This window comes from Camponotus vicinus, unplaced genomic scaffold (assembly GCF_025532165.1).
Source record: "Camponotus vicinus isolate PSW18456_S1 unplaced genomic scaffold, iyCamVici1.0 SCAF_6, whole genome shotgun sequence".
NCBI lineage: Eukaryota > Metazoa > Arthropoda > Insecta > Hymenoptera > Formicidae > Camponotus > Camponotus vicinus.
Window position 1 is genome coordinate 3,062,368 of NW_028141978.1, and position 17,898 is coordinate 3,080,265.

General features: G+C 37.4%; 2 protein-coding genes across 4 annotated transcripts in view; one reads left to right on the forward strand and one right to left on the reverse strand.

Annotated features, from left to right (window-relative positions):
• The window catches only part of LOC145973681 (uncharacterized), a 204,302-nt gene that overhangs the window by 145,417 nt on the left and 40,987 nt on the right, over positions 1–17,898 (reverse strand). The window lies entirely within an intron of this gene.
• The window catches only part of LOC145973679 (uncharacterized), a 170,478-nt gene that overhangs the window by 134,042 nt on the left and 18,538 nt on the right, over positions 1–17,898 (forward strand). For all 3 annotated transcript variants that reach the window (XM_083103216.1, XM_083103217.1, XM_083103218.1), the window contains one exon: positions 2,615–2,759. In XM_083103216.1, the coding sequence (XP_082959342.1) occupies positions 2,615–2,759 (145 nt within the window). The remainder of the gene's footprint in view (positions 1–2,614; positions 2,760–17,898) is intronic.

Sequence of the window (17,898 nt, forward strand, 5' to 3'; positions counted from 1 at the left end):
TTAGAATCTATCTTTAAAATTCATGATACAAAGCACAAAAAAGAGGACAGTTTAAAAATTTATAATTACAATTTTAATAATTTCACAATTTTCATACCGATTTCTGATATCTTTATGCCATGCAATAATTCATCGATGATTCACATATTCCTATTTATTCACTGCATCGGTTGACAATGTTGTCAACGTAGATTGTAGATGAAAGCGACAATGATTGCAATTATTCTATTGTCTGTTACACAAGATTATTTTTCAAAATTGTTAGCGATTATTTTAAGATTACTTTTCAAAATCGTTATTATAAATTAACTTTCTATAAAAATTTATAAATATACATGATGTAAAAAGTATGTCATTAATATCTCTCTTATAGATTTTATATCTCTTATATCTCTTATAGATATCTCTTATAGATTTTATAGATGTAAGGAATATTATATATTCTAATATTATAGCTAATATTAACATAATTGCAAGTGAAATGAGAATATGAGGAGAAAGCTCATATTTCCAAAATTCGAACATTCAGACGCAACACACGTATATAGAGAGTTCTAATTATTTCCGTCTATTTGATTCGCAGAAATTGTATTGTTTTTGTCTTATATCTATTGGATATACTATATTCATATATAAATGAATATATATCCTTTTATATATATAAAAAACGAGAAAAAAAATGATAGAAGAGTTAGCGAGAAAAGATAATTAAATGTGGATTATATTACTTGCAGTAATTAACAGGAAAAATAGAGAAAAATACAGAAAAATTATTAAACGATCTACGATAAATTTGACAATTCGTTACAAATTTTAAAGTGAAAAAAGAAGAAGGAAATACTCGATCTGCGAATCAAAAATATAAGAGTATCACGTAACGTTCAACCCATCACACAATACAAAGTCTCAATAAAAGTTGTTTATACACGGAATGTAATTTAACGGTAAAACTTTTTTTCTCTCACTCTTCCATTCTAAATTTTCCACGGTATACAAAATTACAATTTTCGCTACTAGGTAAGGATATAAACCGATGCAAACTGCATCGTTTCACGCTATGCTTGTTAACACACAAATAAAACATTCGTATTTATTTAGTTTCCAAATAAAACGCGGATATTGGAAAACGCTATAGGTTTGTATAACAAATTGCTCTTTCAACAATACAATAACGTCTTGTATTCATTTATCTAATTTTGTTAATCAACGCCATTTTTTCTACGCGCATACATGATATTTTATCTCGCAAATATAAACAAAATAAAAAGACTTTATTAATCGCTATGAAACAATCGAAAAAAAATTAATTTATATTAAGTCTGTTCGCCGAATAAATAGTAGCACACGAAATATCATGTGATAGTCAATTTCACTCTAAAATTTTGGCGAAATTTTCGGGCACTATATACGACTCTTCTACTTTTTCTACAATTCCTAAAAAAGTTAACGCCGGACGAAACAATCGATACGCTCCATTCCCGTCTTTTTTATTATCTCGGGACACCAGAATGCGACTGTTTGTTTTGGGTTTCTTTCGCGTTGATCGCGGGGGTGCAACAAGTGTTACGTTGCTCGTGTCTCGAGGCAAACGAGCGAGATACCGCGTCGCAAATCTACGAATAAATTTCTTGCTCGCCGACCGCGTTGCTGCTGCTTGAATTGATATCTACGGTCTGTATTTCAGGATTAACCACTCGGCCGCATCATTTTTGTTTTGCGCCAAGCTACGCTTAAGCCGGTTTACAAATGATTCGACATAAAATTTAAAAAAAAAGGAAAAAAGAAACGCTCGCACACAAACACACACACACACACACACACACCGCGTGCGTGGATAACCGCTTTATTAAAAGTACCCGCCATCTCGGGAAACGACGTTATTTGACGTTTACCCGGGCTTTTATAAGCTGCCATTTGACTTTCGCCGCGGTTAAATTACGGTCCCTTTATCATTGCTACCCCGATTCATAAATTGCGAGAGAACGGAGTTAATGACATTTAAAAGAGAACATTTTCATTCTTGGTAACATGTGTAATATTACGGATAATATGAATCCATATTCTTCATTTTTCTCGCACCTTTAAAGGTGCGTCACAAGGAATCTAAGGAGAGATTTTCTCTTTTCAGTAACGTTCAGAGTAAAATTTAAAATTTTGCGAAAGTTACATTAACGTTATATTATACGGTATTACAAAGTTTAATAAAAAAGGAGAAAAAAACAGGCAAAAGAAATATGGCAGTGGATGCAGATAGCGCTCCCGATAAATTGAGAATCAAGATACGTACTGGCAATACGCGAGATAATAGGAAAAATGCATTTTCACATTAAATGTACTTTCCTACCGCAGATGTGCAACAGTATAAATCACATTCCCCATGACGTTTCTCGAACAGCATCGATTGGGCCTTTTAGTCCGTCGCAATATAAAACTATCTCCGTAAATCAAGCGCGCGTCGTCCAACCCTCCCACGTTCGCTCGATATCACGCTCGCGACATTTGCATCGTTAGCACGAGCGGACAAAAAAAAAGAAAAAGAGAAAAAAAGGAAAAAAAAGAATCCCTCCCCTCAAGTGGCACGTACTCGACGAACGCAATTTTCTTTTGTTTCCAGGCAGACTTATCCTGCAGAAACACGAAGCAGACCGTGGGCGCGATTTACACGCGCACCAACTTCGTGACGTTGAAATACGTCACCGACGCCTGGGGCACCAACTCGAATGGCTTCCGCCTCGTCATCACGGCCGTCAAGGATCCGAGTGAGTATTTGTCGATGTGAGCCGTTAACTTATTTCTAAGTCAATTGACCTGCTGACACCTAGACATGCAGATTAATATGCGACGCATCAAGCAATTTTTCATGATACTGGGAATACGAGAAATTCTATTGTATTTCTGCTTTGTACCGTTTTAGTAATGTGCATTCTCTAACACTGTAATATCAAACATTAACCCACTCGAAATTATTAATCTGTTGTGTGTGAAAATCGATATATCAACTCCAAAAAGTTGCGATTACATTTTTCATGGCGTATAAAAGTTCCAGTGTTCAATCTGATAAAGTAATTCTTTCTTTTTCATTTTCAACGCAGCCGAAACTAATCACTGTGAGATTTATCCACAGAAGGCATATGTTCTTGATATTTGAAAAACATATTTCCGTGGTAGAAATCGTATTCGTCCTCGAGAATAGAAACGAGGTCTTTTCGCTACTCCCATTATCTTTCCTCGCGGTCGCTTTTGCTTCAGCGATTCTTTAAAATCCGCCTTTCAAATTGTATCGCGGTCGTCACGACCGACTCGAGGAAGATCTAAGTTTATCGTTCAATCGCTTTTATTCATTAGCCCTCAAGCTATTAAATTTGCCTTTCAAATCTAGCTTCTTTAAAACGCCATGTCAATTCCTCCTCGTGTTCGCAATCGTATTCTCTCCGGTGACGTTTAATGCACGATTTCAAAAGTGCAGTCGCTTAACCGCACGATGAACCCCAGTTAACATTGTAATATTCTATTCGCGCGATGTTATTCGTACCACCGAATCCGAAATTACAATTGAATTAGTCACCTGTAAAACATTACGACTACGCACGTCTAAAAGCTTTTCCAAAATACCGAGAGAATTTATCTGAAACATTCACAAGCTAATATATAACTTTGTTTTCTCTTTGATGTATTAATTTTCCAAAATATAAGCATTTTGCAAATTGCAATTATCGAATATTAAAATTGTTTGGATAGTTATTTTTCAATCATATGCTCGAGAATCACAGAAAATTATTTTATAATAAAGATATATTTGCTCACTTTTTCCAACAGTAACAAAAACAATAATATATTTTTTACTTAAAAAAAAAAGAAGAGAGAAAAGACTATCAAATCCTTTTCTGTTTCTCTCAAACCATCTCTTCTCTGACCATCTGTCACTAATGCGATTTTGCAAGCCAATTCGATTGAAAGTTTGTTATACATACAAAAAATCGCGAAAAAAAAAAATCTCTGTGGCTTTGTCACAGAGTCAGCTTCGTAAAATCCGCGCAAGACAAACAACGTGCGTTAATTGGCTAGTTTAACGAGCTATTTTTAGGTTTTATGCGAGCTCGGCGAAACACGCGCGTTCTGAGACCGTTTTACATTTTGCAACGTGGCTTCGGGACACGAGTAAAAAGTTGACGGGTAAATATTGAACAAAATTTGTAATTGAAATAGGTGGCGATGCGGTAAGTGACGTCGTTATTGACGTGTCGACGTTGATTCGAATTTTTAATTTAGCGAGCGAACGCTCGCGGGTCGATTCACCGATCATTGTTGGCGAGATTTTCTGCGACAACAATGAAAACAGCGCTTTAAAAAAGAATCTCGATTAGTTCTGAAAGATAAGCTAAGGACAATATATATCCAAGATATCACTGAAAAAAAAGAGAGAGAGAAAGAGAGAGCGAGAAATGAGGATTTTTTAACAAAGTGTCTATTCATATATTATGTAAAATAATCTCTGAAAAAAATTCTCTGAAAATTCCCTGATTTTGCAGGTATTGTTGTTCAAAAATTTCCAGATAAGAGAATATTTGAAGATGTTAAATTTAATATTTTAAAAATATTTTTATGTGTAATGCAACTTTCTAAAATAAATTTTCTCGTTATACGCACTCTAATGCTTTTCACTTATACAAAGCATACAAAACCATTCAACAAGTTTCAAGTGTTAGATTTATAAATATATTGACAAAACTGAATAGCTTTCATAATGATAAATATTTTTTACATTTTCATTTTTCTACCACTAAAAAATTACAATTAAAAAAAATATTGCATATATATATAATATCGATATTTTTTTTAAGATATTAAATATATAAACACAGAGATAGATGTATATTTATAATATATTTTAAACACATAATTTATTTTGCTTTGTCGACTGTTTGCAACATGAGAGCAAAATTATTACAGAGAAAATTAAAAAAAAAATTCTCCGAATCCTAATAAAATTCCACGAGAATTCTTTGATCTTTCCAGGTACAAAGGAAATTCCTGAAAGATTCAGATTACCCATATTTTTTTCAGGAAATAAACATCCCGTTTAATAATACAACAACATACATTCGTATTATTTCGTTTAATCGGTTTACTATATCGACGATACGTGCAACGCTGGCTGTATAAATACTGCTGCTTTTATATTAGATTTCATATTTACATCGGTGCGACACACGAGTATCATAGATGCCGATCACGATTCAAGCATCCATGGCATCCGGCGTGTTAATAAAGCGCGGTCTCTCGGTCGTTTTCACGTTCAACAATTTTTCATTTTACGAAGAGAGAGACACAAGGCGCGAAAATCGTGTCGGCTCGCAACTCGGCGATAAATGCGCCGCTCTCGTCGACGATTTTGTCAAACGGAGGACCTTCCCGAAGCCGACAAAAGACCGTTAATAATACGCGGAACATTGAAATGAGGTGCTCCGACATCTAATACCGGAGGAAAAAGCGCACCGCATCGCTCTCCATCGTGAATCTTTATCTCCCCTCTTCCTCCGCCCTCGCCCCCGCCCCGTCCGCGAGCGTAATATTTCCACATAATAAGGTGCCTGAGAAATGAGCGTCGGCGACAAATGCAACCGCTATATACATATTTTTATATCTCTACACCGGATATTTTGAGAATACGCATAAATGTCAGACGCTATCTTACGCTTTCCTAATTACGAAAAAAAATATTTCGCGCTGAAATACGACTTTAATACACAGATATTGTATCGCATCATATGTATTACGCGACGATGCGCTACTTGCATCTTACGATATTCATTTTATCGTTATCGTTACATTCTTGGTTGCTACATGTATTACGTATAAATGCAAACAAGATATTATGAATATGGGTACATTTTTGTGCTCCCTGTAGATTTTTGTTAAAAAATTTATTCTTTCATATTTGGTGTACACTGCTGATGGCAGTATATTCCTGGAATTTTGCTTCATAATGTTATGATTATTTAATTTAATAATTATTAAATAAGAGCTATTTTTGTCGACCCAATTAAGTTCGATTAAGTGAGATAATAAAGGATAATATTTTGCAATATAATATTTTCGCGCAAATATCATGAAACAACGCGCGTGTGATAATGTAATAGCGAATAATAGAGCGAGCATTAATCTTAAGTACTATGACTTTACCGACTCACATTCGAGATCCACATTCAAGACGACTTGAGAGTCTCGGCAAAGTAGCTATCCAGTCCCGGGACTCGACAGGTGTCGAACTTTAGCTCTCCTCTGCCAAACAATTTCCTCAAGTTGTAATCTTCCGCCGGTTATAAGGAGCACTTGAAGGATAATCCGAGAGAGTTAATATAAGTTAGTTCGGGAACTGAATGCGCAGGACGAAATCTCAGTCGCGTGCTCGATCATTGTTGTTCCTCGACGGTTATTCTATCGGCATCGCGCGGGGCGATGTATCCATCCCCGAAAGGATTGTTTGCCAACTGTCTTTACTGTGTTTGCCGAAGCAACTTTCGCAATTTCCGTAACGCGCACTGTCTTGCAATTTTTTCCCTCGACGAGTTATAGCGGTAAACGCTTTCGCGAAAGCAGCCAGGTGTCTTCCTCCCATGAGAAGCGAGAACAGTCACCTTGTGCAAAATGCAAACGACTCTTGTTGTCCCGTACTTTTCATCTCTGCGAATGCACCGAATGACCCGAGGATATCATCTCGCATCGTCGACATTTTTAACAAATAAACGATCGCATCGCGGAATTTATGGACCGTATTGTATTCCCTAAATAACGATCGTCCGTGAATAAACGCGTTTTCGAAGAGAGATTCTCTGGAAAATCCCATCGAGAGCCATCGGATCGAATCGAAATAGCTGTCGCAATTGCCATCAACGTCAAATCAACGATCTCGACAGCCGTTGTCGCAGGAATCTCGCATAGCTAAACAGGTGCTCATTATCGAGCGCAAATTCGGTTCGGCGACATCACGCGCTCGGTAGCTAACGTTGTACCAATTTACCGTAATTATGCAGAATGCGAACCGCGAGAACGCGCGACCGCGTCCTTTCTCCCTCGCCCTTACGCGCCTCGTCCCTTTTAACGCACCGACGCATCTCCCTCCTCCCCCCTTCATCCCTGCACAGAAGCGATCCGCCGACGCGCGAGGACGTTCGTAGCCAACAACGGTAATTATTGCACGGTCGCGATGTCCTCTTGCCTTTTTGCGCGACGCTAATTACCTCGCGTGATTAATTGATAGGCGACGGGGGCTGATACTGGCTTAAAGGGGCGCGCGGGGGGAGGGGGTGTTGCCTTGTTCTTCGTCGCTCGTCGAGAGAAAAGAGAGGGTCTTCAATGCGACTGACAGAAAAATACATTTTATAGGCGCGCTTTCCTCGGCTTCGCGATATAAAAACGCGACATTTCGACGTGACGTTACACGGCGCTTTTATTCCCGCGGATTTATGTCTCGTTCAGACGCGCGATGCGTCCCGTTTATCTCAATTTTTTCGCAGAATTACTTCTCTCGCGTCCCGACATATTCTATCATCGACGCGGTGGCGTAGAATTTCCAATGTGCCGCCTCTTTTCCACAAGTATTGCACGCAAAATACCAAAAATCCGCGTCAAAATTCCTAATTAGGTTAATTATATTTTCACGCAACTAGGTGCGAATATAACATTTTTTGCAGTTATTTGAAAGTACAGTTATTTGAATAGACAATGTTTGTAATATTTTCCTCTGTGTTCGAGAAAAATATTTAAAAACTCGATAAAAATTTACGTATGCAAATTTCAGAGGATAATTCTCTTTAAGATGATAATCGCGCAAAGGATATGGGTCAAGTGGCACGTTCCGATAAGCGGATAAAGGGCCGTGTAGCCGAATACCTGACATGTCAATTATACAAGCCGTCCGATGACTCGAATCTCACAATAGCCGGAATTTCATGATCGCCGAGTAATTAATTGGCGGCTCACGCGCCGGCCCGAGAATTTCTTCCGATCGAGCGGCGGAATCCCTGCCGAGGGCCATCACACGCCCTGATAAATTGGAACGCGGACGATCACGTGTATGGATTCCGTCCGTTGCGGTCGAAAAGTGCCAACCGCAACCGAGGAAATCCCCGCGGGCATTGTCTGGGCGACAGATTTTCATGCCCGTCCTGTTCTCCCACGATCGGCCATTCCGCCTTCTGTTTAGTCCGGTGAATTATAGTCATTCGGAAAAAAAAAGCTGGCGATTCGCGTTTATTTAGCGACGGCGGAGTTTTAGATTAATTGAGATTTCGCGCGTATTTTCACGTCCGATATCTGAAATAGAAAAAATGTCGGTATTTTTCAAGATTAATTATTCCTAACGATTAATGGGGTGAATGCAAATCGTGTCTGTACATGTGGTATGTAAAGAAAATATTGGACTAAAATTTTAATATTCATGTATAAATACACTTCTACAAAAATTAAAAAGAAAATGGCACAAGAGCCAAATTTGGCTCTTTTTAATTTTTTGATTATTTGAGCCAAATCTCTACAAAAATTATTATAAATTATAGATTTTACCAAAGAGGAACTAATTTTTTTTTCATAACGAAGATTCTCCCATCAAATAGGTATCAAAGATCGAGAAGACGGAGTACCTCGAAGACGAGGAAACGATGGTAAACCTCTCCAAGAAGGCACGCCTGTACGACATGCATTCGGCATCGCGTCGCGGTCGTGTATAAATATCTGAACGCGACACTGGGATAACACGACGCGTCCTACGTGCAACGCGAGAAACTCCAAACCGTGCGGAATCGTGCGCGACGACGCCTCGCTCTCAAACACTCCGGAACGTGTCCTGGAGCGTGCGAGGCATTACTGTCAGCACCGAGCGTGTAACCCAGCGAGACACTTAAGTGCCGCCAAGTCTCTCAATCTCGCTCGAATAGTTAGCCGTGCGTCCTTAGCGTTTCCACCCTTAACTTTCATCACGGGGGACTCGAAGAGCGGCAACTACACGTGTCTGTCGACGCTATGTCGCTCTCCCCACAATAAATAAGGCATGCGATGTTAACTGTGCAACTACGGAGGAACACAAGATTCATATAAAAAGTAAATAAATATGTCATTTTTCTTTAATATATAAAATATGTGTATTTTTTAAATGTATAATTTTTCTTTAATATATAAAACATGTGTATTTTTTAAATGTATAATTTTTCTATTATTATTTTTAAAATCTCGCAATATTTAGCAACAGAGTAAATTCGAGATTTTTTATTTTGCACGCATCCTTGCCGTACATCCAGCGACACGCGGATAAAAGATGCGAGCAGAGAGAAAGAGTGCAACAAGGAAAATTAATATCTTCATCTCGCGACGTTACAGTTCCTGTCGTCCGATGAGAGTTATTTCTTTCTCTCCGTGATCTCGATCGGAAGGATGATTCATGCGCTATCACGCTCGACTTCCTCCGAGTGCCTCCATTTCCTTCCATCTCATCCGTTTCTCCTGTCTCTCTCTCTCTTTCTCTCGTCGCCCTCTCATCCCCATCTTACGCGTCGCATCGCCAGCTTTTTTTTGCCCGACGAATTCAATTCTTGCCGTCGTAGAGAGGGACGCACTCTCAATCTTCCCCCTCCCTCCTGTCTAGGACGTCGCGCTCGCATATCGATTTCGATGCGCGCCACTCCCAAAAGCATTCGTTTACCGCCTTTCAATATCACGCGCTCGCGCGCCCGCCGGATATGTCCCTACGTGTCATTCGAACCGCGGATGGAGAAGCGTCGTCGTATCAATCTCTTTCGCTCGACCGTACGTGCTGCGGCCGGAAGAGAATTATCGTCGGAACACGGAGACAGCGGCGAGGCTAACGACGAGGTCTAAAATCGATAATTCCACCGTTTAATGGTGCCTCTCCCGCGACATTATGTGTGACGAAATAATGAATATTTCATTCACGATGCTATAAATATATCAGCTCGTCGAGCGATGTTAAAATTTTCCCAGAATAATCTTATAATTATTTTAGACTTTTTTCTCATTTAATACGTATCCCTCCCAAAATTTTGTCGAGATCCAAAACTAGCGATTATTAATCTTAAAATTTGTAAAATTAAAAGATGCATATATTTTTTGTATTTTAAAATATCTTAATAGAGGAGAAATATACTTTTTCGTTTAAAATGTTCTTTTAACATCAATGAACGATAATATTAAGATTAGAATAAAGACATTACTATCTATGTAACCCTTTTGTGTGCCAAGGGTGCCTTATTTTCCGCAGTTTTATTCACGCACGCTCGTACGATAATTCCATACAATCACCGGTAGTTTCACTTTACCCGGCAATCTTCCCCTTTCACGGAATGGACGTGTCGATATCATCGACTTCCATGTGTTGTCTTCGGCACAGAATTATAGTAGAATTCAACGATTATTTGGAGAGACATAACCGTACAATTGAATTATAATTAAACCAAAACTTCAATATCGAATTTGTACCTTTATTTATTTCTTAATTATCCTAATATTCTTTCGTGTAATTTTCACAAATAGTAATCACTATATGCATAAAAATGAAAAAAAAACACGGCCTGTTAAAATCATGTTGTTTATATATAACGTATATAATATTATTTTTATAATATTAACTTAATTTTTTCTCACGATGCCGGCGTTTCTTTAAAAATTTGAGACTCTCGTGTTTCTACTTCGATTTATGGAATTTTTGTTAGTAGCTGACGCGAGCGTGACCAACTCGGAGAAATACTAATTTCGAAAGAGCTTTCGTAAGCACGCACAGCTTCGGCGTAACGTTCGAGTGATTTTCCTCGAGAGTCGTAAAAGGAACGTGCGCAAAGTCTATTCGCTTCAAAGTAAAGGAAAATCATTTTTAAAAGTTAGTCGTTATCAAACAAAAGTCTTCCGTTTAGAATTCTTTCTATTTTGTTCATCATAAAAATGCATGTTTCGTCCTTTAAAACTTATAAATATTATTGTACACTTTGCATTCTTGAATTGTACAATATTATTATACAATTTGCATCTTTGAGACAAAATAAAATAAATCTTTTGCTCTTAAAAAAAAGCAATTATCCGTTTCCCGTCTTCTAATTTCAGTCACGAAGGACACATCGCGATATATATTTATTTAACTTTTCCAGACTTATTCTAGTAAATCGCACAGTAATCAGCGGGATAAATGTAATAACGGAAGCTTAATTTTCGACACGGAATAAATGTACAGTAATATGTCGAGTACATGTGCACGAAAAGTTTCGATGTAACTTTACCGAAATGGACGATGCAAGGTGGTGCACCGATGACATTTAATCAGCGACACACTCCACTACATTTCGCGTTCACAATTTACAAACGTACTGAAGTGACATCTTAGCATTTATGTTTATAAATTACAGCACCTATCGTAACATGAATAAATAAATAATTTAATTTATGTTTATTCCTGATAATCTCATATATAACATGTTATTTAATTACATTTTTAATTAAACGATTTTACCAAAGTTGAATTATTATTTAATTATAAAAAATATTATTTCGTTAAATATGATTAATTAGCGGTTATTTCGTTATCTCGGCATTTCTCTGTTATTGACTTTAATAAAATTTACTTCGAATAAAATAAATTGTATTTTTGGTTATGAAATGCATAGGTTAAATTGAAATGAAACGGATAAAAAAATTCTGCAGAAAAAGTAAAACAAATATAAAATAAATACAGACTATTAGAGTTTAAAGCAAAGAATATTTAAAAATTAAAGAATATTTTAGATTCTAGAAATTTTTTCAGATTTTATTTAAAAGAATCTGCGCAAATCTGTAAATCGATACCTGTATCGTTAGTTTTGGCACAGAAATATTTTTCTATTATTTTAGTACAACATGTATAAAATTGATACCGCAGTATCGATTCTGATATTTCGTATTCGTAATTTTACAAAAAAAAAATGTTTTCGCATGTTTTCGTATAAAAGAATTTAAATTAATTATTTCGACCAGTATCTTTGGCGCGCAATCCGAATCAATAAAATATAGAACAAAAATATATACTTTCCTGCCTGCGTTTTATTTCGCAAAAATGTATCGACTAAATTGGACCCGCGGTCTGTATGAATTGCGCCTAAGACCGTTAATACCTTTAAAGTCGGCGTAATCTCTACGAAAAACCGCTTGTGTTTATTTTCATGGGTAAAGCAAAAGCTTTCGATTCGATGACTTTGAAAAGGACCGTGCGCTCAGGATTCGTACAAAACGAATCAATCCAATGGAAAAAGGTAATTTCTTTTTCTTTTAACAATAAATATTGTCGGAATGCACGAACAAAAGAGAGAAAGAGAGCGATAAAACGAAACGAAATTCGGTCGGTCAGGGATAACATTGAATCCTGAAGAGCGATTCCAAGGATTCCGATGGGGATCCTTAGCTCTACCGGTCTTCACTTCGATTTAATTGACTATGTCCCGGCAGGATTATCCACGGGGTTTCGATTCGCCCCCTTTAATCCGCACATTAAAGTCAATCCGGTTCCGTCTTCCGCGCGACACTGACATAAAATGTACACGAAGTTGCGGCTTGTAAGACATTTCCATTACGGATAGAACGGATTGACAATACGGAGACAATCATTATAGTGCTAGCTGATTGTCTCGTAGCTTAATCCATCTGTTTGAAACTATTCTACGTTATCAAATTAGCGCGAGTAATTCTATCAATTCCAATGTTCCATGTCGACCATAAATTTTCGGGGAAGCACTCGAAATTGACATAAAATCAGCTACTTTATTCAAAGATGATATTTGTACTTTACACAAAAACATAAATTATAATCAAAAGGATAAAGTATTAATAATATTTGTTTGACATTTGTATCATTTTTCAAAAGAAAGAATTTAATTGTCTTTAAGAGACTAAATAAATTTAAATTCACGCATTAACGATCTACCACTCACTTTATTGCGAACTAATATTTTCATCCTTAAATGCCTATAAACGCTCTTAAACAGCAGCGATAAGACCTGCGTTTGACACTCCCTTTATTTCAGACGCAAGCGTGGAAGCGCAAGATGTCAGACATGTTCGATCAGCCGCGGACATTAACCCCCGGACTGCCGGTTCACGGTTGTTGCACCTCGATAGCATGATACCCCTATCACATGTAACGTTACAGACACGCGATGCATTTTATGAATGAAGTCAGGACTCGTACAGGACTCTGACCGGATGGCCTTCGCGAAGAAAAGTACGATCGCGATTCACTCGAAAAGACGGTTCTTTTCCGCTTTTACGATCGCACTACCGGGCTACGACTATTGACTTTCGCCTGGCCCTTATGAGAGCCACTCCGCATTGTTTTCTCAGGTGTTTCCGCTAGTGCGATTCTTGTAATATTTACGTTTCCCCGCAACGACACCTTCGCTTCGCGCGTAACACCTTTAAGCGTCATTCTCGAAGCAACAGCCGAGAAAATGAATGGACTCGGAGAAACATTTTACATGCGAGAGGTAGCTTTTAAACTTGAGAGTTTTATGGCGCGATTTACCGTACGGGTACAACGACGTACCTGATACAGCTACTACCTGACGAAAGTGCGTAAATTGAGAACCGCGTCAAGTTGAATCGTCACAGTAAATAATGGTAAAAATAGAATGCGATTCTATTTTTCACATAGTTTCTCGCTGCGTAAAAATACGTATAAAATTAATCAAACAATTAGTTTATTAGAATATTATTATTAGCACTTATAGCTTTTTAATTTTTTTGTATAATTTAATTTTTTAATTTTTTAAATATATTTTCCCATTTTAATATATTTTAATGTATTTTCTTTATTTTCTTCATATAATTTTTAATCTTTTTAATTTAATTAGACAATCATAATATTTAGATATCAATTAATAATTAGATATCATGTAAGAAACATTAGAAAAAATCTGATAAATAGCGCAGGATTCTCTCTAATGCACTGTTATTTAATTTTTATCCGGTGTAAAGATGAAATTGTAAAACCGCGGGGGGAAATTTTCGACAAAGTTACCGTGCGAAAATCAGTTCTGTCACGGTGAAACTCAGTTACCGCAGTCTTGAGATTGGTAATAGCGGGCTCTAACGAAGCGCCCGGTAATAGGCGACGCAACGAGCAATTTCGAAGCAATCGGCGCGGAAAGGAAATTCATTAGCTCGCTCGCACGCTCGTGCCTTCAAAGCCGAGCTCTCCTCGAGCTCGCGCGAAGCTTCTCGAGCCTTAAAGAGCCCCGATCCCACCCCGACCTTGCCGTTCAAGTTCGCGTAATGCTATTACACGAGGCGTGCCTGCGGGATGTTCCCGATCGAGGATTCGCGACGCGTATTAACGCTCGTGAAAGGGAGAGCGCGTTTTGACAACGCCAAGTTTACGCGCGCTCCTTATGCCGGTAATAGGGTGAAGCGCGAGAGAAATTAGGGACGCGAAGCGAGGAGGGACGATGGTGAAATAAACACCGCGGGGCGCGTACGCGATGCAACCACGCGTGTACCAAAGGCGCTCATCCCCCTGTTCAACGGTTCACGCTCGCGTGAGCGTGTTGCTCGAGGTGATCGTGCATTCGAGATAGAGCGGCGAATTAAGATGTGAGGGGTGAGAGGGGGCTGATTTCCATATGGATGGTTCTCGCGCACTCACGAACACAGCGCTCACCCTTTACGCCCTTCTTTGTCTCGCGGTTCCTTCCGCCCAGGGACGCAGCTTAATTTCAGACGCTAATTTTAGCAGCTTTATTTCGAGGGAATTCTCCACGCTTACGTTTATTTTATTAAATTAGATAATTTCTCATAATAATTTTCATAAAAAATCATAATTTTAATAAAAAATTCATCGTAATAATAAAACACTTATTTTTAAGAATTTGTTGTATCTTAATTTGACTTGAATAGAGATGGTTTATTGTGACATTTAAATGAGGAAGAAACATTCCCAAAAGTTTCCCTTTGTTTGAACGTCATCTCTAAACGAGGGGGTGAAGTTTAAGCACTCTAATTACCTAAGCCGTTCCCTGCTGGAACTACGTCACTACCGCGTCCTTTCTGCTCTCGTGTTTATTGTTCCTCGCCGTTTACCGTCCCCACGTACCTCCGCAAGCCAGAATTTCACCCAGTCGTATAAGTAAATAATGTGTTTATGCATTTGCATGACGTTTCCGTAACGCGAACCCTCTCGCTCTCTCCTCCACCAGAACGAAGCACGAGACGAGGCGTATTTGTAACCCGAAACCGCCGATCCCTTTCCCTCCCTTCGTGTCCTCCGAATAGATTTTACGTCCGTGGAACGCGCGATTGCACGTCGTTGCGAAATTAATAGGCGTGCATTCAAACGCGAACGCGCCGCACCCTCCCATTGCCCCTGACAATCTTTTTTCCAGCTTTGCGTCTCGTGAGCACATATAAGGAAAAATTTCTAACTAGGAAAGAAATGAAAGCTGAATAAGTATTTTTAATACAAATGGATAGAAGAAATAAATATATATATATAAAATGAAGAAACTCTCCAACGATATATCAATGAAATGTCATTAAAAAGTTAATTAAACGATGGAAGATTCTGCTATATTTGATATACTATCGAGAATACTGCTATTATATCGAGTGCACGACATTCGTGACATTTAATTCGTTTTCGACGCGTTCGTTTGCTATTTGTGTGTGTGTGTGTTTGTGTGAATAAGTTTCTGGCCATTTATTTTCTTGCTGATGAGTGGAAAGTGATTTATTGAAGACTTTTTGCTTTTAAATAATTTCTATGTTAAGAAGCTAATATATTATGTATGCAGGCGGAAAAGTGATGTCGCAAAGTCATCGGGCTTAGAAACCGCTATATAGCTTTAAAAGCATCATGCATTAATCATTAATATATATAATAGAATATGATTGAAAGATAATAAATCATCATACGGTGATATAAGTACTTTAAGTATACTTTTACCATACATTGCATAATATAACATATTCTTTTTTTATCAGTTTCAATAATCCTGGATATAACTATTCAACAAATAAAGAATTAAAAAAAGAGAATAAATTTCTCGTTGTTTTTCGATGCTAAATATAATTTCGGCTTTTTTATACTTTATCATGTTATAGCCATAGCCTACATAATAAAACGTAATAGCCCATTGTTTTGCAAATTTAACTAGAAATTTCTCAAAATTATGACGCAATGTAGCAATTTGGAAGCCGGAATCGTATTCATAAAAAAAATTACGGGAAATAATAATTCTTTTTGTTCAAAAATTATTTTTGTTCAACTATGTAATCAATTATTTATACAATATCCACAATCAACGTGTTAGAAATTTTAAGGTAAAAGAAATTGCCTCTTATATCTTCGTCAACATTTCGCGAATCATTTCAAAATTGAATTAGCAATATGCATTCGTCGTGTATTCATCGGTCGCAATAAAATCGGGTCGTCACTCGTACAATAGGACGCAACAGAATCGCGGGATTATCGTCATTACCGTCGTCATCGGCGTCATTATCGTAAACGTGCGCCAATTGCGGTTTAACGGCAACATGCAACCTCCTCACGCGATCACCGACTTCGCTCTTACGAGCGGATTGTCACGCGGATAAGACTAAATGTGAAGCGAAGCGTATGTAAAAACGAAGATGACGTTTCCTCCCGTTTCAATTCTCGTGCAATAAAATAATTTATCAAATTTTGACGCCCTAAGCAAGTTCGCTTTCTACGATGTGAGAACAGTTTGTCAGTGATAAAGATACGTGATTGAGCGGGCCTTTGGGAAGATAAAACTCCATTTGTTTCCAGATGGATTTATATGCAATAATATTTCTCTTCGCAATCAATGATAAAAAAAAGTAACAATTTTTCTCCAATAAAAAATATGTATAAATATTAGAGGATAGAGATATTAATGAATAATATTAGAGAATAAATACAAAGGAAATAAATCACTTAACTTATGAATAAAATGTCATGTAGATTGTTTTCGAAAATTTAATCTTCTACAAGTGGTCGCGATTTAATGGCCGATATTGAACGCGATCAATGTATAATGAATCTCTGATGGCTAATGGAAATGCATGAGTCCATTAGTTTCGCACTTTTAGCATCGTCGAGCAACATCCTGCCAACGACAGATATATACGCGGTTTGCGTGCGTAAAGGGCAAAAAGAGTCGGCTTGCGTGTTGCAGTATCGGACCACGCGCAGAGCGCGTCATTCTTACTAATAGTATTGATAGAACGCGAACATGCTCGTAATGCATTTCTCTATAAAAAGCTTAACAGCGAGTAGAACGTAATCATCGAGAAAAAGATGGGAAGAGAAAAAGAAATAGAATTGAAAACTGGACAGTACAATATCGCTCGCTTAAATCGCTTGCATTCCAAACACGTGGGAGACATTCCTTCTATTACAAACATGTACAGGGTGTTTCTAAATAAGTGCGAAAAATTTTAGAAGATAATTCTTTGTCGCAAATGAAGGAAAGTTTTTCATATGGTCTTATATTTCTCCCTGAGGAGTTATACTCTTCCAAAGAGGGAAGTGAAAATTAGATTTTTAGTTTTTTTTTTTCTCAAATTTTGAACAAGTTAAAAAAATAAAATTTGGTAGATATTTTCCACTCGTAAAAAGGATATTATTATGTTTTTATCTTCTTACGTACGTTATAAGAGAATGAAACTAACAACTCCTATTCAATTTTCTATTGGAACTTTTTAATGGACCGGAATGTGATCATCTAAAAATATGTGTTAGAAAGGTTAATTTTTTTAAAAGCTTTTTTATCTCTTTTATATTTTTTTGTAAAATCAATGGTTTTCAAGAATAATAAAATATATTATACATGATTATGCAACACTGTGCTAAATGACATAAGTTTCGAGTTA